This window comes from Ambystoma mexicanum, chromosome 9, assembly GCF_040938575.1.
Source record: "Ambystoma mexicanum isolate Mex_15411 chromosome 9, UKY_AmexF1_1, whole genome shotgun sequence".
Lineage (NCBI taxonomy): Eukaryota > Metazoa > Chordata > Amphibia > Caudata > Ambystomatidae > Ambystoma > Ambystoma mexicanum.
Window position 1 is genome coordinate 611,618,784 of NC_090931.1, and position 26,603 is coordinate 611,645,386.

The 26,603-nt window shown below is 46.9% G+C and overlaps 1 protein-coding gene across 11 annotated transcripts in view; it reads left to right on the forward strand.

Moving 5' to 3' along the window:
* The window catches only part of GIT1 (GIT ArfGAP 1), a 583,248-nt gene that overhangs the window by 230,463 nt on the left and 326,182 nt on the right, over positions 1 to 26,603 (forward strand). For all 11 annotated transcript variants that reach the window (XM_069615265.1, XM_069615266.1, XM_069615270.1 and 8 more), the window contains exons 7-8: positions 15,923 to 16,017; positions 17,118 to 17,160. In XM_069615265.1, coding sequence (XP_069471366.1) covers positions 15,923 to 16,017; positions 17,118 to 17,160 — 138 coding nt within the window. The remainder of the gene's footprint in view (positions 1 to 15,922; positions 16,018 to 17,117; positions 17,161 to 26,603) is intronic.

The following is a 26,603-nucleotide window of genomic DNA, read 5'->3' on the forward strand; positions in this document are numbered from 1 at the left end:
CCTTCAATGTGCCCCGCTACAAAATCCAATCCTTGCACTCTAGTCGCCCATCTCACAATGCAGCTGGAAACCCCATCAAGACTACCTCTGGTGAAAATATTGACCAAAGGCTTATCTTATAGTAAAGGATCTGCCAAACAGGTAGACAGTAACTTTGATCACAGCCCACACCACCACCAATGCCTCCTGCTCTAAAACAGAGTATCTCCTCTCAACGTCCTTGAGCATCCTAGATGCAAAAGCAACTGTCCACTCCTCTCCTTTGCCATTCTCCTGCATTAAAACTGCTCCAAGCCCCAAGTCTGTACAAACAATAGTCCTGCTATCCCTCTTAAAACCACTCAACAATGGAGACTCTAGTAGCTGTTTCTTGACAGTCTGAAACTCTTCTGCACACCCCAAGTCCCACTCAAACGTCACCCCTTTCTTCGTAAGCCTCCTAAGGCTGTAAGTACAACGAGTAAGTACGTGGCTTCACGAAGCAGCGGGACCATAGCGTTCCCTAGCCACCCCCCTGGATACACCTTGCTGAGATCCGACCGGACAACCCAGCTTGGCGGTGGAGTCGCCATCATTGCCAAAGCCTCCATTTCTATCAGCTCGCCCCTCTCCCCCTTGAGACTCTGCCAGGCTACAAACTCCTACTCGCTAAACTAGAACCCAAGCCCAAATTACCATTAACCACCACCTCCTTTATCGCCAACCTGGCCATGCTACCTCCCCAGACACAGACATCCCCCTCCTCCTCATTCCTCCCATCAAGCCCAAAACCAAACTACTACTCCTTGGAGACTTCAACCTTGGTCTCCATGATACAACCGACACCATAGCCAGAGAAGAACTCTACGCAAGCCATTAGCTTGCCCACCCACATCAGGGGCTGGACCCTGGACTGGAGTATATACCTAAACCTGCCTGTACCGACCACTCCCTGATCCTCTTCCTCCTACTGCTGGAACATTCCAATGCCTGTCACAACCCCATGCGCATCCCCATAACCTCAAGACACATGCGCAAACTCACTTCTGAGTTGCCTGAACCCACCATTTTGTCTTTCCTCGCCATCCTACCAGCCCAAAATGACCCCGACTCCATCTTCACTCCCTACAATGCCCTGATACTCAACACACTTGACTCTCACATACTTCTCAAAACTGCCATCCAAAGAAACCTTGCACCCACAATTGGTTCTCTGACGAAATGGTCTCTACGCAAACAGCAACGGGCCTTCAAACACCTCTGGGGAAAAAATGCCCTTCCATTGTCAACGAAGAAGCCTTTCACTCTGCAGCCAAAACATATAAAGCTGCCCTCATTTCCACTGAATCATCAATCTATAATTCCAGAATTAGCATGACCAGCTTAAATACTAAAGAGCTCTTCAAAATCTTCAAAGAAATTGAAGCCCCAGCACCCCCCATCACCAACTTTCCCAAGGACAAAGCCTGGTGCTCTACTGTTTAAGCAGCATTATCTGACAAAACCACCAAATTAAGAAAAAAAACAAAACTATTGTCAAGAAATCGTTGCTTACTGTCGAAGACAAATCCCGCTCCATCCCCCTGCCCCCCATTCCAGTTCTCCTCCGTTTCACCATCATCCAACAACTTAAACCCTCAAACTGTAAGGGTGACTTCTGCCCTGCCCACATCAAAATGTGTGCCGAGCACCTGGCACCCATCGTCTCTAATTTCATCAATGACTCCTTTCAAACGAGCTCTGTCCCAGCCTATTTCAAGAAAGCATGGCTAACCCCCCTCATCAAAATGCTTGCCCTTGACCCCACCCTCCCCACCAACTACCGCCCCATTACCACTGTTCCTTACCTACTCAAAATCCTAGACCTCACTGCATACGTCCAACTACAATCCTACCTAGAGTCCAACAACCTAATGGGCACTGGCCTTTCCGGCTTCACACCCAGGCACAGTACAGAGGCTGCCCTCCTCGACCTTAAAATCCATCTCAATTGCATCCACGATGCTGGCGAACTAGCCATCCTCCTCCACGACCTCTCTGCTGCCTTCGATCTTGTTGACCACAACATCCTTTGCCAACACCTCACCACCAAATGTAACTTTTCTAGAGGCCACCAGCATCATCAAAGCCTTTCTCTGTGAGCGATCCTCAAGGGTTTTTGCAGAATCGGATGCTGCCGACCCTTTACCTGTACCCTACAGTGTCCTGAGGGCTCCTGCATCTCACCCACTTTGTACACTAATCCCTTGTTTGACCACCTTGGGTTCTCCAGCATGGGGTCTGGCATGGATTCACATGCTCATGAATATTCCCCGTCGTCAGGCCGGGAATCCTCGGTATAGAAAAAAATCAGTATCAGTTTCGTTTCTGATCTGTCTTTCTTAGTAGTAACCAATCACTGGTCTCTGGGTCATGCTGCCCCCAGCCAATGACTGCTCTCTCCCTAGGCCCCGCCTCTGGCAGCCATCCTCAGATTTGGTAGCACATAAAGTGGCAGTATGACCAAGTGAAGAGCTGCAGAGGGGTAGGCGGGAGGGTTCGCATGTGAATCCATGCCAGACCCATGCTGGAGAACAACCGTTACAGGTAAGTAACTTGTTCCTTCTCCAGCATGGGGTCTGGCATGGATTCACATGCTCATGAATAAGTGAATACATAGCAGTACACACATGCACAACCACGGGAGGTGGCAACAGGCTCAACATTAAGCAATACAACAACTCAACATTAAGCAACTCTTACCTCCTCACCAGGCTCACCTTAAGCGAACAGGTTGCGCAGCACTGCTTGGCCGACCCTGGACTCCTCCCTGGAGTCCCGATCGATGCAGTAGAATCTTGTGAAGGTGTGCTTTGACCTCCATGTCGCAGCCCTGCAGATATCCAGCAGGGGCACACCAGACAGGAATGCCGTGGTAGCAGCGATCGTTCTGGTCGAATGGGCTCCGGACGGCCGGGCAGCGGTCGGTTTGCCAACCGGTGACAGTGCATGATGCAGCCGGAGAGCCATCTGGAAATGGAAGTCTTCGAGAGAGCCTTCCCTTGATTCACAGTCCCAAAGTTCACAAACGGCTGTGATGTCTTCTGAAAACTTGCAAACTTTTCCAAAGTCCGTTGAAACCTTTTCGCGCACACGCGCAAAAATGTACCCGCGCAAAACATGCGTTGAAGAAAACACACGCTGGAGAAAAAACACGCGCTGATGAACACACGCGCTAAGAAAATACTTGGCTGTAGTTATCACGTAGCAGTCTTTTCTCGCACTCGCGCACTCAAGCTACGATCACACGCACAATGAACACATCTAACAGTCTAACGTTGCTCGCGCGCGTTTAAAAATGAAATGTACAATGTACTATAAACAGAGTAACATCAGTTCTTCTTTTGAATTTTCATTTACAATCTCCTAAAGTTTCTAATGAATCTGAGCAAAGATTTACATATCCAAATAAAGTCACTTAGCTTAAGAATTTTTTCTTCTCCAAAAAGAACTTCCAGAAACTCTCCTGCAAACCTGAATTCTTCTCCTGAACAACCCCGCATAATTAGCCGCTCGACTGCCAGGATTTGAAAGTTCAAATCCACTAGGCCCAAGACTTCAGCAGGAGCAGCTACAAACACGTCCTCTCAGCTGGGGTTACGACGATGAAAGGCAGAGAGTGACAGTTTAGAAAGTTCATTGTTGTCCTGCAGTTCTCTCTAGCCAATCAAGGCTTCTATTGTAAAACTCCATCTTGCCATGGGCCAGAGCCAGGAATCTGTATAGAAAGGTCAAGGCCAAACCCACACAGAAATAAAGGGAACTTAACAGTAATTAAAGGCAACCTGACCGGTTCAGGCAGTCCAGCAATTGTCTTTATGGCACTAGTCTTTAACAACTTCCTCTGATAAACTGTACCCAACGTATACCACTTCACTTCCCCGAAAACACTTTTCCGATGTCGGAGTCAAACCTGACTCATCTAGCCTTTCCAAAACAAGGCAAAGTCGTCTGTCTAGCTCCTTGACATCTGACCCCCCCACACCAAAATGTTGTCTTCATAGCATTTGACTCCCTCAATGTCACCCAGGAGAACAGGCATAACTCTTTGAAAGACACCTGCCACTGATACACGCACGAAAGACATGCATGCACATCTGAACATCTCTACATGCAAGATGAAAGCAGTTAAATCTAGTGAGTTAGGGTGTAGACTTATCTGATAAGCCGATTTCTGATCCAACGGAGAGAACACCTTAGCTCCTGATGAATCTAAAATCAGTTCATCAATTTTAGGCAATGGAAATCTTTCAGCTATTACATTTTTATCCATACTTCGCGAATCAATACAGATCCTCACTTCCCAATTGGCTTTTCTTGCCACCACGATGAGGCTAACCCACACGGAAGCCTTGACCGGTTCAATCACTCCCTCTCATGTGTTCAAGTTCTGCTTCTACAGCTCTCCTTAGTGCCAAAGGTACTGTCCTGACTGTTAGGCAAGATTATGTGCAGTATCCTTTGGCAGACTAAAGCAACATTGACCTCCTCGGAATAGGAACCCAACCTTTGGTACAAGTCTGTATTACACAGGTTGTTGGTGTGGCTGAGCATCCAGGCTTATATTCAGAGGGGTCAATGTGAGCAGTAGTGTTGTAACAGAGTTTCACAGTGACAGTTATTCAAATAAACACTTACACTCAAGGTTTCTTGATTAAACAATTATTAATTTAACAGTCAGTTATATAAGCCTTCTTCAGAAGGGAGCAAGATATGTAACAATATAAAACACTTCAAAAAACACTGTTTCTCTAAATCAGATTATACCCATTGGGGATGGCACACAGACCCTTCCTACACCCATCAGGTGACTTAAATAGCTAGGACACTATGGACATTGATTTATCACTGGTACATTTAGAGCAATACTGAGTTTGGGTGCAAAGAATTGAATAGGGAATAGAACAAAGGTTAACAAATAATTCATAAACTGGTAAGTACTTTTAAAACCCTCCAATGCAAAGTAAATTAACACTTTCCTGGGGGGAAAGGTAAAGACACAAAGTCGGAGGTAGCAGAGTCTCTCAGGGAGCCAGGACAGCCAATGTTAGTTGAACAAAGTCAAGGGGAGCTGAATATCTTCTTTGCAAGTAAGTAAAAATCTTGCACAATGTTTTTAGAAACATTTGTAGAAATAAGATTCCCTTGAAGGGCCACAAGCTGGGAGGCTTGTGAGGGGTAAAGATGCAAGTAACTCTGCAAGGTTAACAAAGACAAGTCTCAACTGAGAACAAGTAAGGCTAAACCACAAGAGGTATTTTCTCTTCGACATTACAGTACCTTTGGTTAGAAGAAGTGGTTCCAACTGGCTTCTGTTCCTGTGTGGCTCTGCAGATCCTGTTGTTCCCGTGCCTCAGTCGTGGGGACAAGAGGGAGGACTTCTGGTGACTCCTGCAACACAATGGGACTGTCGGTGACAGCAATGGGCAAACTTCAATTCAGCTGCACTTTGGCGTTTCTGCTCCTCGTGTCTGACAGCAAATAGCAACCGTGCGATTCTCTGATACCACTTCAGACTTTCCTCGCATCTGGGGTCCAGTACACTGTTGAGGTGGCTCAGGATTGGTCAGTCCTGCTTCAGGGAAGTCCAGAGGATCTTCCTGGTGCTCGGGTCCGACTTAAAAGCAATCCACTCGATTTGGTGTTCCTCTCCCTGGCACTTCGGTTCCAGCAGCAGTGGAAGTACAGCCAGTTCCGAGAGGATGTCCAGACGAGTTCACTTTGGAGTTGATTGGTTTCACCAACTCAAGGGGAGAAGTCGTTCTTGCAGGGCTTCTCTAGTCGACACGAATTCAGAGCTTCAGCACAGCAGCAGGGCTTCACCGGGCAAACCAATGGTCCAGGAGTTGCAGCAGGCATCTCTTCCAAGTTCTTCGTCGGATTCCTTCGTCCAGTGGTGAACTCTGCCTTCTAAGCCAAAAGCCTTTCCTTTTATTCAGGTTTCTGCCATTCATTCCAGCCTAGCTGTCAATCACATCTTGCCGGACAGCCAGCCAGCCGGCCAATCGGCCAATCGCCTTTGGGTGTAAAGCACAGGGAGTTTCGGGCACCTCCCTCACTTCCTGCCCCTGCCAGACACACTGTAGCCAGAGGCGGGCTTCCCTCGTAAATCCACCAAAGACAAATCGAACATAGGGACCAAACCAAGCAGGACTTTTCCAGCAAGAAATGGCGAAAAAAGACTGGTACCATTTTGCCAAAATGGGCACCCATGGGTGCCTTACTGCAGCTGCAAACGCAGCCCACGGTAAAAAAACAAACAATGGTAGTAAGAAGTAAACCACTGCCACCAGCCATTAATTGTATAAAAGGTAACATAACAGTAGTTTCACCAAGAGAAGGTATTTGAACCTTGGGTACATCGAAGAGACTTCCCTGTGTCATTGCACTGAAGATGCTTTGTGTCACAATGTAAAGATGATTCCTATGGAGTTTGTCAGACTCAAGTCAAAAGAAACAGTCTAAATCGCTCAAAATAAATACATGAGCGAGTAGGAAAAAGGTTCTCGCTCTCGCCAAGTTAGAAATTAAAAGTCCTAAAGTCCAGCAAAAGAGCTAGGGGTCTCTAAGGTAGAAGGGAATTGGCACATTCCTGACAATTCTCCCTAACACGGACTTTAGCCACAACTAGAATGGCATCCCATCTAAGTTTGATCTTATGCATGAATAGTTTCAGACACCCAACCTTGTCGGTAAAAATGTGAGGCACCCAAGTGGCTATCTCCTTATTCGTTGCCACACTCTATGCATCACTGTCGGGTCCCAGCTCATTGTCCCCAGCAGGAGTAGATGATGCTAGCCTTCCAGACCCCCTAGACTTGCCTGCCCAACAATCCCTGAATTCTCAATTGCTGAACAAGCAAACCCAAGGGTAAGGGGATAAAATAAAAATAACAAGACAGGCTTTATCTTGCTTGAAGCCCTCGCTATCCTGATTTCTCTGAGAACTACAGCTGGAGTCACCTAAAAAGAAATGCAATGTTATAAACTCACTGCTCTATGGCTCCACTGTTCTCTAACTTGCAATCTTATGTTAATGTTAAAGGATATTTGTACCGTGCACTATCACCACCGGAGTGGTCCCCTGGCGCTCTGGCGGCTCTGAAAAAGGGAGAAGGTGGGGGGGGGGGCGATTTAGTGGGAATAAGCAGGAAAAGTGCAAGAGAGCAATGTAGTGCTGTTGGCAGCCTCAGCCCAGTGGGTCCGTTAGCTGGCCGTGGGGTGTTTTACGGTCGGTAGTCGTCGTGTACTGTTGTGCAAGTCTGTGTGGTTTGTTTTGTTGTTTCAGTGTAGTGAAGTTTATGCGGATTGCTGTGTTTTAGGTTTGTGGTTGTGTTTTGGATAGAGTTTGAGAGGTGTATGCAGAGGGATGAAATTGTTAGTGGATTGGTTAGTTGGTATTGCTGTCCTTGCACTTGTGTCTAGGTGTGATGCTTGCTATCATTCACTATTCCATCTGAGTGTAGCACTTGCTAATCTTCAATATTTCGGTCCAGATGCGAGGCAGGCCCAAGGATTTCCCATCTACCTGTTTGCCTTTGCTGAATTGCTTTTTCTATTGGGAGAGACTCATAGCTGGAGTCCAGCTTGGACTTTGTCGGGTTCCGCAGCATGACCACCTGGTCGCCCACCTGGTGGTTGGATGGTTTCGACCTCCTCTTGGCACTCATGTGGGCATTGGCATCTGTTCTCCTTCTTTCGGTGCACCCATTGTCAAACTTGTCCGGGCTTCTGCTGGGGTGATGTGGAATGAAAGACTTTGACGGTGCCGAACATGCGGACAGCTGGCGGGGCACCAGTCGTCCGGTGCGGGGTGACCCTGTAGTTTCGCAGAAACCGATAGAGGTCGATTTTCCACGGACTGGCATTTGCTCTTAATAACCTCAGCACTTTAATTGTTCTCATGAACCGTTCCACATCCCCATTCGCCTGGGGCCACCTTGGCATGATGTGGTGATACCGGATGTTCAGTTCTTGCAGGTAGTGTTTGAACTCCTCCCCTTGGAAGGGTGCGCCGTTGTCACTCTTGCTCGTAGTGGGTAGTCCATGTGTTGCAAACATCTTCTCGATGGCCGGGATGACCACCTCCGCCACCGTGGATTCAACCACCTCGACTTCGGGATATCGGGAGTGATCATCGATGGCTACCAGGAGGTATAGGCCTTCTTGTAGTTTACAAAAATCGATGCTTATTGCGTCCCATCTGCCAGAGCCTCGTTCCGTCGACTGGATTGGTTCTGGATCAGGTGGGGCTCCGGTTATCAGGCATGGTAGACGGGTGTTGACTAGCCTTTCCACCTTTACATCTATCTGTGGAAACCACACTCTGTGTTGAATTCGAGCCTTCGTCCGAGCCATCCCTTGGTGGTCTTCATGGGCGAGTGCCACTATTCGGTCCTGCAGGCCCGGCGGGATGATAATGTGATTTCCCCTGAGCAGCAATCCTTGCTCTGTGATCGACAGATCCTGTCGTATGGTGAACATCCCTGTGAGGAACGGCTTTGCTTCCGCAGTCCTGTTATGGGTGTTCTTCATGAAGGACCTCCAGTCGCCTGAGATGATGGCATCCTTTACCAGGTCGCAACACGGGTCCTTGCGTGTTTCCTCTGCAATGTCATCGATGCTGACAGCCTTTGGCCTCATGGCCTGCACCACCTGGTAGATATGTTCCTCGGTCTCTTCGGCCACCTGAACCTCCTGTGGTGTCGCCGCTCGAGGGTGTCTTGACAGGAAGCCTGCCGGGTTTCCGCTTCCCGGCTGATATGCCAACACAAAATTGTACTGTTGGAGATGTAGCAGCCATTTGGCTATTCTGGCCGGCGGGTGCGAGGAGGTGCCCATGAAGATTGGCAGGAGGGGTTTGTGATCCATAATCGCCGTGAACCTTCTGCCATACAGATAGAGGTGGAAGTGGCGACACCCCCACAGTACGGCAATTGCCTCCTTTTCAATGTGAGAGTATCGCTGCTCTGTCATTGTGAGAGCTCTTGACGCATAGGCGATGGGCCTCTTCTCACCCTCTTTGGTGACCTGCATGAGGATGGCCCCCAGGCCCACAGGGCTGGCATCCAGAAAAAGTTCAGTCGGAAGCACAGTGTCGTAGTATGCCATTTTCGTGTCCACGGATAATGACTCTTTGATGCTTTCAAATGCTTCCTGGCACGCTTTCCCCCATTCCCACTTTGTGTTGAGCTTGGTAAGTTCTCGAAGGGGTTCAGAGAGAGTGGCCAGGTTCCGGATGAATCTCCCACAGTACGTGGCCATCCCCAGGAAGCTGCGCACGTCAGTGGGTGTCATGGGCGGACTCGCAACCTGTATGTCGGCACCCTTCTGGGGGGTCCGGTGAAATGCCAGTGCTGCTCAACATGTAGCCAAAAAACTATATTTCCGTCTTGAAAAACTCACATTTTTCCTTGTGAATGGTTAGGCCAGCATCGTCTAGTCGGCCCAAAAGCATCCATAATCTTCTCAAGTGTTCTCCTCTGTCCTGAGCATGGATCAGGATATCGTCAATCACATTTAGGACACCTGGTATAACCCGGATGACTTCTTGAATTGTCTGTTGAAAAACTTCGGCAGCCGAAGAGATCCCAAAGCTTAGCCGCTTGTATCTTCGCAAACCCAAGTGTGTTGAAAAAGTGGTTATGTACCGAGAGTCCGTATGCAGCTTCAACTGGTGGTAACCTGCTTTCAAATCAACCTTCAAGAAGACTCTTGATCCCGTAAGGTCAGCCACAATTTCGTCGAGGTATGGCGTGATGTGGAGCTCACGCTTGATGGCAGTGTTTGGGAGACGCATGTCTATACAGATTCGAACCTTTCCCAGCTGTTTGGGTTTCTTTGTGACCACCATCGGGGAAACCCATGATGTCGGCCCTGTTACCTCTTCTATAATGCCAGCTTCTTCCAATGCTTTGAGTTTTATCTCCACCTGTTCACGCATGTGGAATGGGGTCCTCCGGTGTCTGACGGCCTTTGGCTGGACCGACTTATCAATATGGAGCTTGTTCGTCTTTCCTTTCAAGCACCCAATCCCGTTTTGCAGGTTGGGATACTGTGCAAGGATGTTTTTGACCTCTTGGGCTTCCTTGACTTGACTGAACTGTACTAGCCCTAGGTCCTCAGCCGCATCACCACTCGGAAGGCATTCGATCCCCGCATTTACTACGCAGATCTTAGACGGTAGCCTGTTTTCCCCGTGGCTAAGGGTGGTGCGGAATCTGCCAACCTCTGGTAGTGGTTTCCTACAGCCATATGCAAACAGAAGGGTGTCTGTGTTCTTGAGGTCTGGTTGCGGTTGCAGGGTTTGAAATGTGCTTATGGGCATGACATTTACAGAGGCTCCCGTGTCTATGGTCATCCATAACTGCTGGTTTTGGAGTGTGCCCTGGAATTTGCGCCTCCTGAGCCCTTTCTTCTGCGTTGCATGATCACGATCCAAAGCTGACACCAGGTATACTTTTCTCCCTTTTGTCCGCTGCTCCCTACCCGAGTCTTGTTGAGTCCCTGTGACGTCATCCCCTCTTCCTCGGTTGAAGTTGGTCGTTTCGACTCGCCTTGAACTCGCTTGCTTTTTCTTGGTCCCACTCTTCTCCTGGGGATTCTGTGGGGGCGGTAGTGGAGCGCCCGATGACTGGAACACCTTGGCATAGTGGTCCTTTCTGCCACATGCCCCACATGTTGTCCCTTGCGCCGGGCAGTTTCGCCGTCCATGACGCGATCCACCACACCATCCACACTCCGTAGGTCCCGGGATCCGTGGCTGCCATCTGGCTGGTGCGTAGTTGCCACCAGACTCCTCTCTTTTGGACGGTCTATTGGTGACATGGGCCACCATGGATGTCGCGAGGGCAGGCTGTAGTTTTTGAAGAGTCACTCCCATGTTGGCGGCCCTGGCATGTGCCAGCTCCCTTTGACGACCCAACTCCAGAATGCGTGTTAGAGAGATACCCTTCTCGCTCAGCACCATCCTTCTTAGTTTCTCCGATTGGATGCCGTTAATGAGTTGTCTCCGGATTTCTTTCTCGACATCCGTGAACTCGCACAAAATCGCCAGCTTCCTGAGTCGGGTGTGGTAGGCATCCAAGGTCTCCTCTTCTGCCTGAAATGTGGTGCAGAACATGAAGGTTTCATAATCCAGGTAGAGTTGTGGGAGAAAATGGGCCGTCAAGGCGTCTTTAGATTGTTGGTAAATGTCCTGGCCATCAGCAATAGTTAGCGAGTTGAAGATCCGTAGCACCTCGTCCCCTACATTTAACAATAGGTGCAATCTCATTTTCCTGGCGGAGGTTATGTCCTTGCACTCCATTGCCATTTCGAATTTTTGGATCCATAGCTGGCACCGGGGGCCAACTGTTGATGGATCTGTGAATGGGTCAAATGGTTGAATCATTGTAGAGGAGCTCCCTTGTGGGTGAGCTTGCGGTGACGACATCGACCTATTCGCCACGAGTCTAGAGGGTGTACCGGGCCTGGGGGTGGACGTGCCGGTCGCCATAGTGGGGCATCACCGTCACTTGATGGTGTCTATCGTCCTCACCTTGGTGCGTGGTTTCAGGTGTCAGTGGTCCCTTTTGAGGCCGACCTTCAAAACAGTAGCCGATGGGACCGCTGCCTCGATCCAGGTGCCTGCTGCTGTGATCGCACGTGGCTTCACACGTCGTGTTGTGGTGCCTCTGGCCCCTGGATGCCAGTTGGTTGTATGTCGCAGCGCCCTGGGACCGCTGTGGAAAACAAATACGACGATACAGCCAAAGGGATGGAGCAACAACAAAAAAATATATTTTTTTTTGGGTGGGGGGTTTTTGTGTGCCCCCCCCCCCCCCCCCCCCACACCGGGTGTCCAAAAATTGTGCGTGTCGCTGCTGGGATAATCAGCTGGTAGGGCGTCGAGCACGTGTGCTGGGTCCCGTTTCCCTCGTCGCCAGTTTTACGTTCTGGCTCTGTGCGGAGGCAGAACGTTGAAGGCCACTGAAGTAGGCCGCGGAGGAGCAGCTCCGGCTGGTGCAAAATGATAAACGCCACACGTTGTTCGTCTTGGCCCGGAACTGCCTCCCATGCACGGGGGTGGGGCTTTTATTGAGACGCCCTGCGTCATCGCGTTACGGGGCGGATATAACAGCGCTCTGCCTTAAATTACACATGTAAAACTATATTCTGTCTTGCTATTCATATGCAAGTCATGTTTCTGCCTTGCAGTTCATACACCGAACACTATGAAGTTCCAAAAATGAAGTTTTTTGTTTTTTACCAGATGTCTGGGTGTCTTCTCACTCTTTTGTTCTTGATGAAGAAAACCGCTGTGTATTTACTCTGTGTAAACGTATCAAGTTTAGTAATTGCCGAATCCCATAAACGTATGCGTTGTTAGTTTTCCCCAGTTTGGCTTCCTGCTTCAGGATACTACGTGCGCACGTTATTAGGTCCTTTCCTCCAAAGGTCTTATGAAAATCTTTCTGTGCTGCCAGGAGCCACGATGCTCCTTTAAAAAAAATCACTCGTGCTCTCAATTAAAACTCATCATGCAAGGAAATATTAATTGGTTACCTGCCGGCACCTCGCGCAATGGTTAGTGAATTTTACTTGCGCTAGACTCCTCTGCAAGTCTTTTGATTGCGGGCATTGATAAGTTCAAACACGCCGGTATCTGGTGCAATGGTTTAGTGGGTTAACACGCGTGCCTTTGTAACTGCCACAAAAATACTTACTCTCAACTTTAAACACGTCTCTATTTTTAAGATAACACAAGCTTCCTGGAATTATATTAACAAACGATACCAACCCATAAAGCTCACACTAACAGACTCCAATGGCAACACAACCCCTGTGTCTCTGGCCTGCCTTGAATCTGCTGACCCTTCCCTTATAATGGATTGTGAAAACCTGACAGTCACTCATGCTCCTTGCGCTCACTCTGCTTTCCCTCTTTGCAGCAATTAGACATGGTTTCATTCTTACCCTCGTGATTCACAATTCCTCTGATGTCCTGGTTCAACACTGCACTGATGTATATACAGGATGCATTTGGGTCTAACTTGATCCCGGTGCTGCTCGACTCCCCTATGACTGTAGATAACCCTCAATGTTGGTTACATAGAATTTTCCATTGGCTCTCCTTTCTTGAAAACTTGGATCTGCATCCATTTCTCCAACTGTGTGCCTGGGCTTTTCACCATAGGCATTAACCTTGACTCTTGACTCTAGCCTCTTCAAGACACTGCACCCAAACTTGGTCTTCCATGTATCTTTCCCAATCAAATTGTAATCTGCTCCACTATCAATCAACGTAAGAGCCTTGACTCCATTGACGGTGACCATCTGCCTGGGTTTTGTAAAACTCATTCCCATCCCCACATACACCACTGGCTTACTCCTCCATAGTATCCTGAGTAAGAATCTCCATTGTCACACTCATTCTCTTGTACATTCCCAGCTTTGCCAGCCATTCTACAACATTTTGCTCAATGTCCCCTAAGTCCACACAGGCGACACTCTACATAGACCGCTGTGCACTCCTTTGAATTGGTGAAGTGCTGTGTACTGCCACATCTGAAACACCTTTTCTGCTCTTGTCCAAGAGAATGCTCTCATATCTTCCTTCTGCTTCTTGGACTCACTGTTCCTACCATTGTTTATCTTGATCTTCCTGGAATCATTGTTCCTTACACCAATTTTCTTTCTCCACTGGTTTTGATTACTAACATGTGTGACTTCTCTTATCCCTGTAGCACCTTTTTCTCCCACTGCCTTGTCACTCTCAATACTCAGTTGTTTGATGCAGAGAGCCATGTGTTCCACCTGGTTTGCTAATTGAATCGTCCTATCCAAATTCGGATCTTTCTTTCCATAGTTCCTCTCTTATCCTGTCATTGTGCACTTGATCATCAGCTGATCATGTGTGTGCTCATCTTAACGGCACTGGCAAAACTGACATTTAATCGCCACGGCTCTCGGGGGAAATGACAATCTTCTATTGTTCACCATTCTTTTGTTCCCTTGTGTCAAAATAGTACCTGGCCAATATTTTGTTCTCTGCAATTTCATGTTAATCCAACTTCGGAACACTGATGTCAAAGCTGTTCCAGGAGGTTGCGTTTTGAGGTTGTGTTGGCTCTGGCAGTCTTTTAAACACTTCCTGTCCAGTGTGTCCTTAACAATTATCTAATAGGGCATCCTTCCTTTCAGCTGCATAATTCGCTCCATAAACCGCCAAAACGAACTTGAAATCCTCTTTCCACTTGATGATTTGGTCCTCCAGCCTAAGGTAAGAACAAGACAGGCCCTATAATGTTTGCCATTCTGAGATTCCTACAAAAAGCACAATTTGACAGCGGTGATATTAGATGCTGTTCTCCAAAACCAATGTCTCAAAATCCTGGTTATCAATGCCTAAAATGCTTTGGATGGGTTGTGCACTTCCCCTCTGGGTACCGAGCGTGTTCTGGGGCCCTGCGTTCTCCCTCCAGCACCTCTAAATGAATGACTTCACAGAACACAATCTCCTGTGCAAGTTTTCTTCCTCCAGGTGATTTTGTGTCTTTTCCTTTGCGTGCCTCACCCGGGCCAGTTAGATTATGGCACTCTGTTGGTTCAATCCATAAACTGCCTCACTCCACCATAGTAGGGGGCAGTCTCGTTACCAGTATCGTGAAGTGACAGAACTCCAGTGATGACTTCAGGCACAAGACGTTCAGTTGGGAGATTTATTCTTGAGCCACAACAATTCCATACACTGAGCTGCTGACATCACAGAACACTGTGATGTAACCATGTACATAAATAGGAAATAACTATTTACAATGCGTTAAGGAAGAAATGCAGAACTCCTAAACAGTGACAATAAAAACATAAGGATGGATTCATAACATTAAAGATATCATAAGAACATGCATGGCTTCGAAGCTCAGGGTTCAAACCTGAGGCACAGGCAATTGATGTGGGAGTGATGACCATCTAAACTATTCTTAGCCCCCCTTGCAAAGCCCATGAGCACATAATATAACGGAAGGGATTCACAATGATATACAAAATCGCATCATAGGGGACATATGTGAGCGGATGGCGAGTTACGATGGCCATCACTTCCCAAATCTGCTGAATTCTAAGTGTTTTGTTGCATTAAACCTGATCACCAACTCTCATCTAAAGGCTTTTCACTGACTATATAGATGTAATCTCAGTTCTTGTTTCATAAAATTATTCTGCTCTGCGACCTTTGATATTATCATGTATATCCCCTGAAACTGATGTTTTGTGCTTTGTATATGACTATGTATAGTAGGATATCGGCGTATGAATCCAAAATCTGATATCTGATATCCAGCACCAAAACGATTGTTCCATGTGAGCTACCGGTTTCTTACCTCTGATGTGGAATGGGTGGGGTGGCAGTGGTTTGGAGTTTGAAACTTGATATGGCTACCAATGTTTGTCAGAGCTGTAGCTGGCTTAATTCGCTTCAGACATCCCCTCCAGACCCTCAGTGCCGCGATAATTGTAATCAATCTGCATCCCCAAACCTATGAACTCTTAAAGCCATCTCCTAATGAAAGACTTGTTCCTGTTTGGATAGGGCCCCTGCTGCATTTTTAGTGCCCCAATGAAATATTAACCTGCCTTTTAGCACCAATGCTTCCAGAATAGTGTTTGCCCCTTGTCACTGGAGGTGATCTTCCTGCCCACTCGATCTGATTCTCCTGCCTTTGACACTTTTCCTCCAACAAATACCTGTGTGTATTGTTTAAATACTTACAATCCCCAAGGCTTTCTTGTTACCACCAGCACTCGCCAGATACAGCATGTTGCCCGCCTGATGGCCCAATTGTCTATTGAACAACTGTCTAATGATTGTCTTTCCAACGTTTTTATTTTTTGTTTAATGCCGCCCCCCCGCCCCCCTTTCCAGGCAAGCAGGACACCATGAGCTGGCTGACCGGTTGGTGGAGGGTCAGTATGAACTGACGGACAGACTGGCATTCTATTTGTGCGGGCGTAAACCTGGTAAGCATCACTAACTCTTACTTTGGTGATCCAGAGAACTGTCACATTTTGCTTCTTGCTAGTAGAATGACAGTCCTTGCTGTTGTTTGACCATATAACTCCATGTCACCAGTTAACACTTATATGGTCTTTGGTTTTCCTTTTCACGAATTATTTATATTGAGTCCACATCTCTGTATTCGTTAGTTATTCTAATCGAAAGCTGGGACGTGGACTGAAAAACATGGTGCGATGACATGGTCATCTAGTCGGTCTCCCTGGTCGTAGGAGCACCCCCGGACACTTTTCATATATGCCTACCATCCACCTCCATAAATCCTCGGAGCAAGTAGATCCATGCCTCTAAATGCGAACACACCTCATGCTTGCACAGTTTAGAAGACTTGGCCTTGAATGCTGAGAAAACATAACCTATTTACATTGTCAAGTAGCTGCTTTTAGATGTCCACATGGCTGGCTGTCAGGTGTGCATTTCCTTCAATAGTATTGTATTCGTCCCCTCTTGCCGCAGTAGGATGGTCCATTGTGTATGTTATGCGAACAATCCTTCACTTTAGTTGCGGCCAAACAAAAATATAAAACTTCACTCAAGCGTCTACCCATTACCATCTTGTAAAACGAACACCCTTTGACTACTGTATTGTTCAGCGAGGTGCATTCAACATTTTGAAGTTATAGCCTAGAATAGTTGGATGTGGGAAGCAGAAGAGCTTGTGTGTGGGGTGCATTAGAAGCAGTAGTTTCTTCTTATGCTGAACCTCCTTAACTGTTAACGCCTTTTGGATGGTTCTTCCGTTGCTGCGGCCAAAGACAGTTTTGTGGAACTTATTTTCTAGGGATCATCTGTAACCACACCCCTTAATGGCCTGAATGCCAGACTGATCTAATACCATGCAGTAATGTTTTTTTCTGTTTAGATTTCATTGCAGTTTTAATTGCTGCAATCGTCACACTTTGCAATCTGACAATCGCCTTCTTGCCTGGCCCTTTGTACATGCTGTGTTTTTAAACCAAACCTAGCTCCTTTTACTATGAACATTGTTTTATTTGTTAAAGTGCCTGGCTAACACATGCTCCATGCTTCACCTTTCTCTCGGCAGATCACAAGAATGGACATTACATCATCCCACAAATGGCAGACAGGTGAGATTGAGTTCCCTGATCTTCGAGTTGTCATGGCACGCTCTGCTCCTTTTACTGATGCAGCCAGCAAAGTGGGCATGTGATGCTCCCCGAGGTTCCCTTCTCAAATGAGTGCTTATTAAATGCTTCTCATAAGCAGTGTAGTATGGTCCTTCGCCATTGTGTGAATATCTAGTTTACTGGTCGGAATCAGGGCATTGGAGGCACCTTGACAATTGATGTACTGTAATTTGTGCATTACCAAGTGTATCTTTTATTGCAACCCATTTGGCCTGAGAAAATCTGTCTGCGCAGTTGATAAGATTTATTCACCCAATTGTAGACCATATGTGTTTAGACCAAGAAAAGGTCCCTCAATTGGCTGGTTGCGCCCTCCACATAATGTTATTTTGAAAAAACATTCCCTCCACCAAGTCATGAATGCAGACATCTTTGATACTGGACCTGCTGATTCCCTCCACCAAGTCATGAATGCAGACATCTTTGATACTGGACCTGCTGAGTGAAGCAGTACTAGTTTTTAAGATTTATTAATTTATGTGCCACCGGCAGTAAGAATCACTTCACCAAACTCTTTAGATGCAGTTTCTTATGAGATGCACAGCCTCTTTTTGTGACGAAGACCAAATTACCAGTTGCTCTAATTTTCCCATATTTATTAGTGCCATTGTATGGGCTACATTATGTTCTCTAAAAACAATGTTTGTTGGTCAACGTTCAATTTGAAGCTTAGTACTAGTGGTGAATCACATATTTGACTATTCAAGTGAATAGTCCGTCAAGTATCAACCGAAGTTGAATATGAAGCAGACTTATTTAGTTGTTTTCTTTTTTCAATGCATGTTAAGATGAATTTCTAGAATCTGGTCTGGTGGGCAGATTTTAAGAGACCACTCTAGTTATGATTAACACAGTGCTCTGAGAGATTAGCCTAAACCCAATCCTGCTGGTTTTGAGAGCGGTCAAGCCTCAGACTCGTGTGAGCGGGGTCATGGGCCCTTAATATGTTCACACAGTATGGCACACAATTCAATTTCGACACTCTGGTATAAAATATTTATTATAGCCCTTAGGAAAACACTGAAAAATGAATCAAACAGTAGGTATTATCGCACAACACTGTGATAAAAATCCATACAATTCACGATTGGTTCAAATATACATCTGATGACTGCAGCGTAAAGCAGGTAAGTAATTTTAGATGCAGTAAATGATGGAACCAGTACACAAAACAATATTCTAACTTAAGAAGACTAAACCCTAATATGAATGGGGCCTTGTGCCCAAAAAGTCACAGGAGCCACACCATGTTTCTCATCAGTATATTGTCTCTGTAGATAGGATTCAAAAGGCTCATGCTGGTGATAGCTTTAAAGGTCCAGTTAATGAGTTACGAGTATGCCTTTCTTCCAGACCCGAGGCTAACCCAGGGGCAGGATACACAACCCATGTTCGATGACCAGAGGAGAGTGGAATGGAGGTAGGAGACAATGGGACTGGTGCCCAGGTATTGCAGGTTAGAGGATTCTTCGGGTTCACTGGCAATGCAAGATGCAATCCTTTTCGGAAAAGAAATGCAGAATCCACTGATGAAGACTGTTTTTTACAAAGTTCACCAATGATGGGACTTGTGAAGACTCGCACTTGGGACACTGGGCTCCAAATCATAGTATAAGCCTGAGCCACTCCCATTTTGTTGGTAGCAATAGCTGATCAATCGGGCCTATTTTAGGAGGGAGAAAGGGGTGTAGGTGGTACAAAGAACTTGGAGTATACGCATAGGCCAAAGAAACACACACCCAGTGTACCCTTATCTCAACGACTGGCTAATAACAGGAAAGACACCTCAAGAGACATCAGAACACCCAAGCGACTATCAACCTGCTCTCCAATCTAGGCTTCTCAATCAACGAGAAGAAAATCAAGCCATGTTACAAGTCCAACAAAAGTTTCTTGGGGCCCAAATCCAGACAAAAGGTGCTTTATTCGTCCCCTCCAAAGAGAGGGTACAACATTTCATTTTTCAAATTCTATATTATGCAGCTGGTCGTCAGATAACCGTACTGAAGGCCATGAGCCTACTAGGGATGATGGCTTCCTGCATTTACATGGTACCTCATGCCCGGCTGCGCATGCGTCCTATACAAGAGTGGCTAGCGAAACCATGATCGCAAAGCGAGTCGTCATTCCGCAAAAATGTTTGTTCCATGCTGAGGTGGACAAGGGAGAACTTTCTGCAAGGAAAATCATTCACCACCCGTGTCAGAAGCCACTCTTGCCACAGACTCCTCACTTTCAGGATGTGGAACACATTTCCTCAATCACACTGCACTTGGCAAATGGGCTCAATCACTAACAAAGAAGCACATCAACCTTCTAAAGTTGTTAGGAATTTTCTAAGCCCTCCAAGCTTTTCAACACTTAATTGAGGGGAAAACAGTCCTAGTCCTAACCGACAGCACAAGAGCCATGTTCTACATAAACATGGGGGAAACACATTCTCCAAGTCTGTAGCTGTGGTTATCTTGAAGTCTAATCACAGCTACAGGTAATCGTTTGTGATCTTAACTTGGTCCCCGGCCCTCCCTCCAACTCCGACCTTTCACATGGTATTCCCCCCCCCCTTCTAGCCTGATGCCATTTAGTCATTTTTACTGCTCCAAATGGCTTGTTTCTGCTTTGTTTTCGGTAGTTGTAGGTATAACCACAGTTAATCTCTCATTTCGGAAAAAAAGATGGCAGCTTTTTCTTTTCTGAAAACCTACCCTGCAAAGCACCATGGGAGATATCTATTTTTTTTAGGGGAAGGGGCACCCCCTTCTATGTCCAATATTAAATAAAATACAGGACGCCATAACCCCAGTCTTCAAAAAAGAATGGAGAGTCGACGCTTCATGGCCAAGTGGTTTTAGTCCTGGTCCAATTCGGTCCTGTGTTTTTCGCTGTGCGGTCGGGCAAAAATGTACCTTTTTTGTGTGTAAGAAAATGAAAGGGGTCTAGGCCGAAAGTGCTTTTACATTTTTAGTGAACCATACCCAAAATGTCCAGTCCTTGGGGCGGGGGTGACATCTTGCGTACAAAATTTCAGCCAAATTAGTTGTAAGAGTCGAAACCTATTAGCAATAAATGTTTTCGATATCTCTACCTCTATCTATCTCTATCTCTTTCATATTACAGTTGTTGTTTTCGAAACTCGAAAAGGGATGTTGACAGGGCGTGCCAGTATTACTATCCCTAGTGTGACGTCCACTGTACCCATGGTACTTCATGCGTCGAGGTCCCTCAGATTGTTTTTTTTCGCCATTTTTGTCAGATGCTGAAAGCGGGCTTCCTTTCCGGCTAACGCCATTTATATGAAAAAAATTGAAGCTAGTTGCTCTTTCTGTCCTGTTATAGCCGTTATTTGACAAACAACTTCGACAACGGTTTCGAGGGCAAACTTCGTTGGCTGCAGAACTTGCTTCGACGATATTCCACACGGCCTCAGAATGCCGCTCCGTGCCTCAGACAACACGGCAGGGAGAGTTGGGGGTGGTACATATCTTTGTTAGTAAGAGAATGCATATTTTCCTTCCTGCCCGTTCTAATCATCAAGCTGCCCTTCCAATTAGACCTGGAAAATGCACCTTTTAAATTTTGTCCAACTTGTAACAAAAAATGTCCCTGGAAGACTTGCACCTTCCAAGGGATCACGAGAGCCACTGTAAAGCTTGCAAGGTTTTTAAGCCCAAAGGACCACAAGACCAAGCGATGCGCCCACCACGCCATGCAGGCTGAGGGCGCCATAGACGTGGAAGGTGCTTCTAGCGATGGCAGCATCGACGTCTTCAGTGATGACGGAGAAAGGGAACCATCGGATTCCCACGTGCAAGCCCCTGACCCCACCAGACAGGCCAGAGGCGCTGTTACAGGGACGACACCTGGCGGCACCAGCACAGACAAGTTGCCCCACACAAAAGGCACAACCCAAGGCCATGGTTCCACGCCGACTACACGGCCACACACAGCGTTGAGGGGGATGTTCCACCAGTTCCGTGTCCCCTGGGCATTCGCCTCACGACAGGCCCCAGAAGTTGAGCGATAGATCAGATTTGGACACTGTTTCCAAAAATACAGCTGAAAACCGAAAGACGCGGGTGGCTCCGGCATCCGTCAAAACGAATATATATATATATATATTCCCTGCAGACTTTGAAATTGTTTCGTCTTGTTAGAAAACACATTTCTTCATAGAAATCAAGCATATTAGAGACCAATATCCTTTCCATCTAATATCTGTGAGGAGGGGGAAAAATAGACTATAGTTTATCTCCTATCAGAATGTGAAGGATCTTGAGATATTGGACAGAAAAGACTATTAAGATTTGTGCACGATGGAGCAATGTTAAACACAAATCTGTTTTGTCAAAGGTTAAGCCACGGACATGAAACATTCTTAACAGCAGAAGTGATATCAGTCTTGAAAGAATTGAAATTCATTGAAAGGTGATCTTAGCATGTGTGAATGGTAATAGTCTGGTTGTGAAAAGGAGGTATAAGAGGGAAAAAAGCTGTGTTCTCGTTTTCCTGTATAGATTTCAACTTATTTTCTGATTTACAGTATCAATATTTCCTTGTCAGCTCATTGCTCCTTTTAACGTTTGACTTTTTGTTTTTTTTTTATGGTTATTTTATTTGTATGAGGTTTTTTTTCTTCGTTTTTTTCTGAATATGCTTTGTGTAAAAATAGTCATAATGTTGACTAAAATGCACAATAAAAAAATAAAAAGATAAAACAAATATTCATGTATCAGTCAGTAAGCCTTATTCAGAAGGGGGCAATATAAAACACCACACAAATATATTTCAAAACATACACTCTTAAGTTTGTAAATCAGTAGGTACCCTTTGGGGATGGCCCAGAGACACCACCTACACCCTCAGGTGACTTAAATAGCTATGGTGCTGGGGCCATTGATATATCACTGTTGCATTTAGAAGAGATTAGGAATTAGGTTAAAAGAAAAGGCTATTGGAACATGAGAGATCACAAATATTCTTAAGCAGGCAAATACTTTTGGATCCCCCAACAAGAGTTATTCAGTGGAACAGTCTAAGCCAAAGTCAATGGGCAAAAGTCTATATGAGCTGAACCACTTCTTTGCAGGTAAGTAAGAAAAGTATGTGCACAATGTTTTTAGAAGTCTTTGAAGAAAAAGAAGAATCAGTGTAGGGCCACAAGCTGTTAGACTTGTGAGTAGTAGAAGATGCAAGCAACTCTACAGCAAGAGGTACATTCTCTCAGACTTTACATTACCTTTGGATTGAAGAAAAAGTGCAGCAGATGACTTCTGTTCCTCTGCAGCTCTGCAGATCTCACTGTTTCTGGGTCTCAGTCGTGGGGAGAAGAGGGGAGGACTTCTGGGGACTCATGCACTGCAATGGGACGGTCACCGCTTGCAAACTTCAATAAGTGGCACTTCGGTGTTTCAGCTCCTTGCGACTACCGCAAATAGCAACACTGCGGTTCCTGGCTGTCGAGATGGGCTTTCCTTGCTTCTGGGGTCGCACACTCTGTTGAGGGGACTTGGGCTCGGTCAGTCCTTCTCACTGGGAGTCCAGAGGATCTGTCTGGAGCTCTTGGCCAGCTTAAAAGCAACACACACAAACTGGTGTTCCTCTCCATGACCTTTCGGTTTCCAGCAGCAACTCTGTGGAAATTCAACCAGCTCCGAGAGGATGTCCAGGTGGCTTACTTTGGAGTTGATTGGTGCCACCAACTCAAAGGGAGAAGTTGTCCTTGCAGGAGCTTCTCTGTCGATACGAAAGTGGAGTTTCAGCACAGCAGCAGGGCTACACCGGGCAAACCAACGGTCCAGGAGTTGAGGCAGGTGGCTTCAAGTTCTCTTCAGATTCCTTCGTCCAGTGGTGGACTCTGCCTTCCAAGCCAAAAAGCCTAGCCTTTTATGCAGCTTGTTCCCATTCATTCCAGCCTAGCTGTCAGTCACCCAGCAGAGTGGCTGTCCTTGCCGGACAGTCAAACGGCCAATCCCTACAGAGTGCTGTCATGATCTCTGCTTCCAAAAGATCAGGACTTGCCCGACTCCCTTGGAAGCAGACCCATAACCCCTGTTCCGAGTGCCAGCCAGTCCCAATTGGGAACTTCTGGACCCTGTCCTGGCGCCAGTGGCACCAGGCTCATAAAGATGCCCAGTCCCAGCGCTGGAAGCGCCGGGCTCATAATGCTTGGGTGGACTTACCTGCAGCAGACCATGCTGCTTACTTACCTGCCAGTTGAGCCCCTGATCCTCTTCTGTTTGGGACTACTTTTCCTGTTGGGTGGGGCAGGAGCCACTCCCTAGGTTCAGAACACTGGAACTCTTCTGGAAAGCAGGAACTCTTTTCTCACCTAGGCGAGGCTGTGTAAGGAGACACCTAAGCACTACAGGAGGCTATTTAAACCACACCCGATGGATGAATCTTGCTTTGCGTTATTCTGCATTCTCTGCAGCAGAACGCTCATCGTGTCTTCTGCTTCTGATCCTGGGCCTAAGGGAACAAAGGCTTACCATCCTGGAATCCAGTCTTCAGCAGCACCTGTAAAGACAAAGAAAGAACAGGTTAGCACTACGGTCTTCAGTGGCAGCGCATCTCTTACCTGGTCCATCGGCAGTCACCAACGCCTCGCGCTGCATTCCGGCATCTGAAAGACAAAGGCTTACCTACTCTTCGCATGCTCCGGAGGTCTTCGCACTGCATTCCGGCATCTGAAAGACAAAAGCTTACCAGCTCTTCACACACTCCGGAGGCCTTCGGCGCTGCATCCCGCATCTGAAAGACAAAAGAAGGTGCGTTTAAAGACATTGGGCAACTTTATTACTCACGTGCCATTACTCCTTCCCACGCCGAATCCAGTGGGTATTCCAGCACCCTTCAGCTTCTCTAAAGCTCCGAACTTGTACCTGCAAGATAAAAGGGACAGTTAGTGCGCATCGTGAAGCAGGCTACAAGCGCTTACTTACGTGCTTCCAGGCGCTTCTATTCCTCACGCGGGTTCGATCCTCAACTCTCATCAGCCCGCCATCCGCCATCGCCGGAACCCTGCAAAACAAGAGATATCATTACAAAAGACTTTTAAGACATTTGAAGTGCCCAGAACTTACCGTTCGTGCAGTTAACGGACAGCAGTCCTCTGAGGTCAAGAGGCCTGCACCCTTATCCAGTGAAGAAACTGGTTACGGCACCCTGCCCCGAGGCAGATGGAGAGCTTGGCGTTCACTTACCTAAGGTGAGGGCGTTAACCTTTGGGGTTCTACAGGAGAAGAGAAAGGGAGGAGGAGAGAGGCACCCAATAACCCCAGTTCATTAATCCCATATTTTCTATCTGCAGACATCTTACTCTTCGAGTCAGACATACAGTGCACAGAGGTCCAGCCCAAAGAGCAACCGTGTGTTACACATCACCTTTGAAGATACGGCATTCACCCAGTCAAGACCGGCGCCTCTGCGGGAATCAGGCGAGCGTTACAGAATGCAAAGCCGACCGCAAAACTCCCACCCAGGCGCTATGGAATCCTGGGATACCGACCAGCTAGCCCAGTTACTTGGGGAACTAAGAGCAGAAGTGCATGCAGCCCGTCAGGAAACGAATGCTCTAAGAAGGGAACTGATTATTTCCAAAGAGCGAACAGACGATCTCGCTAGACAATTGCTACAGTCACAAGCCGGACAAACTCCGTTACCCGCATCAGGGGCAAATATTCCTTCAACATCTTCTACGAACCCAGTGCAGATCAACCTACCTGGGAATGTACCTCTGGCTCCGCCCGAACGATTTTCTGGTGACCCAAAGAGGTTTGCAGTATTTATTAATCAGTGCCGGTTGCACTTCTTATGCCGGCCAGCAGCCTTTCCAACTGATCAAGCTAAGGTAGCTTTCGTGCTTTCGTACCTTAGTGGCAATGCGGCAGACTGGTCGATCCCTCTAGTTAATCAAGATGATCCGGTTCTCCATGATTTTCAAGCTTTTCAGCTCAGTATGGAAAAACGTTTTGCAAGACATTCACAGGGGCAGGCCTTGGACAATGAGCTCCTTTCATTGCGACAGGGTAATCAAGACCTTTTGGCTTATATTGCGTCTTTCAACAGACTGATAGTGGAAACTCGATGGCCTGAGGACAAAAGGATTACGCTGTTTTATAGAGGTCTACCTGGAGAGCTCAAAGATGTGTTAGCCCAAGTAGTGAATCCCCCGCAAGACTGTTCGGACTATATTGACTTAGTCGTTCAAATTGACCACAGACTGCAGAACAGGAAGGCCGATCGTTCCAAGTTTGCTCGAGTATTTTCCAAACCACCAACTCCTACCAAAGGAGTAGACTCCGGGGAACCCATGCAAATAGGGGGCCTGAAAGGACCACTAACACGAAAGGAGAAAACAGCTGCAATTATGCCTCTGTTGCGGAAAGAAGGCAGTAGGAGCTGCAGTTATCAGGGTCACAAACTCTGAGCAGGGAAACGACCTCGCCCGACAAGAATAGAGGTCCTCTTGCCGAGCGTTAAAACCAGTTCCGTGACCTCGCATTTCGTGATATCTATGGTCCTCATTAGCCCTGAACATCCGGATCGATTACATGCGATTGAAGCTTACGTCGACAGCGGTGCCATCGGCAATTATGTGGATCATGAAATGGTTTTGAGGATGAATCTGACTCTTTGTCCAAAGGCTGTAAAGGACGTCATTACTACGGTGGATGGTACGGAGATGGCCTCCGGACCAGTAGCGCATACCACCCAAGAAGTGACGCTAGTAAGTCAAGATGGACACCATGAGAAGATCGTGTTTGATGTGATCAAGGCCCCTCAGTTCCAGATTATTCTAGGAATTCCTTGGTTAGAGAAGCACAATCCTCAGATCGATTGGCGAGCAAGAACGGTTCAGTTTCCAGAATGTGTCTCTACGTGTCTTCCTCGACCTGGTGTTGCACTGGCAGCAATTTCCTCGGAGGCTCCCCAGTTACCTCCTGAATACCTAGAATTCCAAGATGTTTTCCGGAAGGATCGGGCTAACTCTCTACCTCCTCATAGGTCTTATGACTGCCAGATAGACCTGATACCTGGATCTACTCCTCCTTGTAGTAGAATGTATGCCCTCACCGAGCCTGAGAATCTTCACCTCCGACAATACCTGGATCAATACCTAGCGAATGGGTTTATTCGTCCTTCCAAGTCCCCTGCTTCCTCAGCTTTGTTCTTCGTTCCAAAAAAAGAAGGGGACCTTAGAACTTGTATAGATTATCGCGCCCTGAACCAGATCACCGTTAAGAATAGATATCCGTTACCTTTGATCCCTGAACTCCTGGACCAAGTCAGAAAAGCATGCATATATACAAAGCTGGATCTTAGAGGAGCCTACCACTTGGTACGAGTAAAAGAGGGCGATGAATGGAAGACGGCCTTCCGCA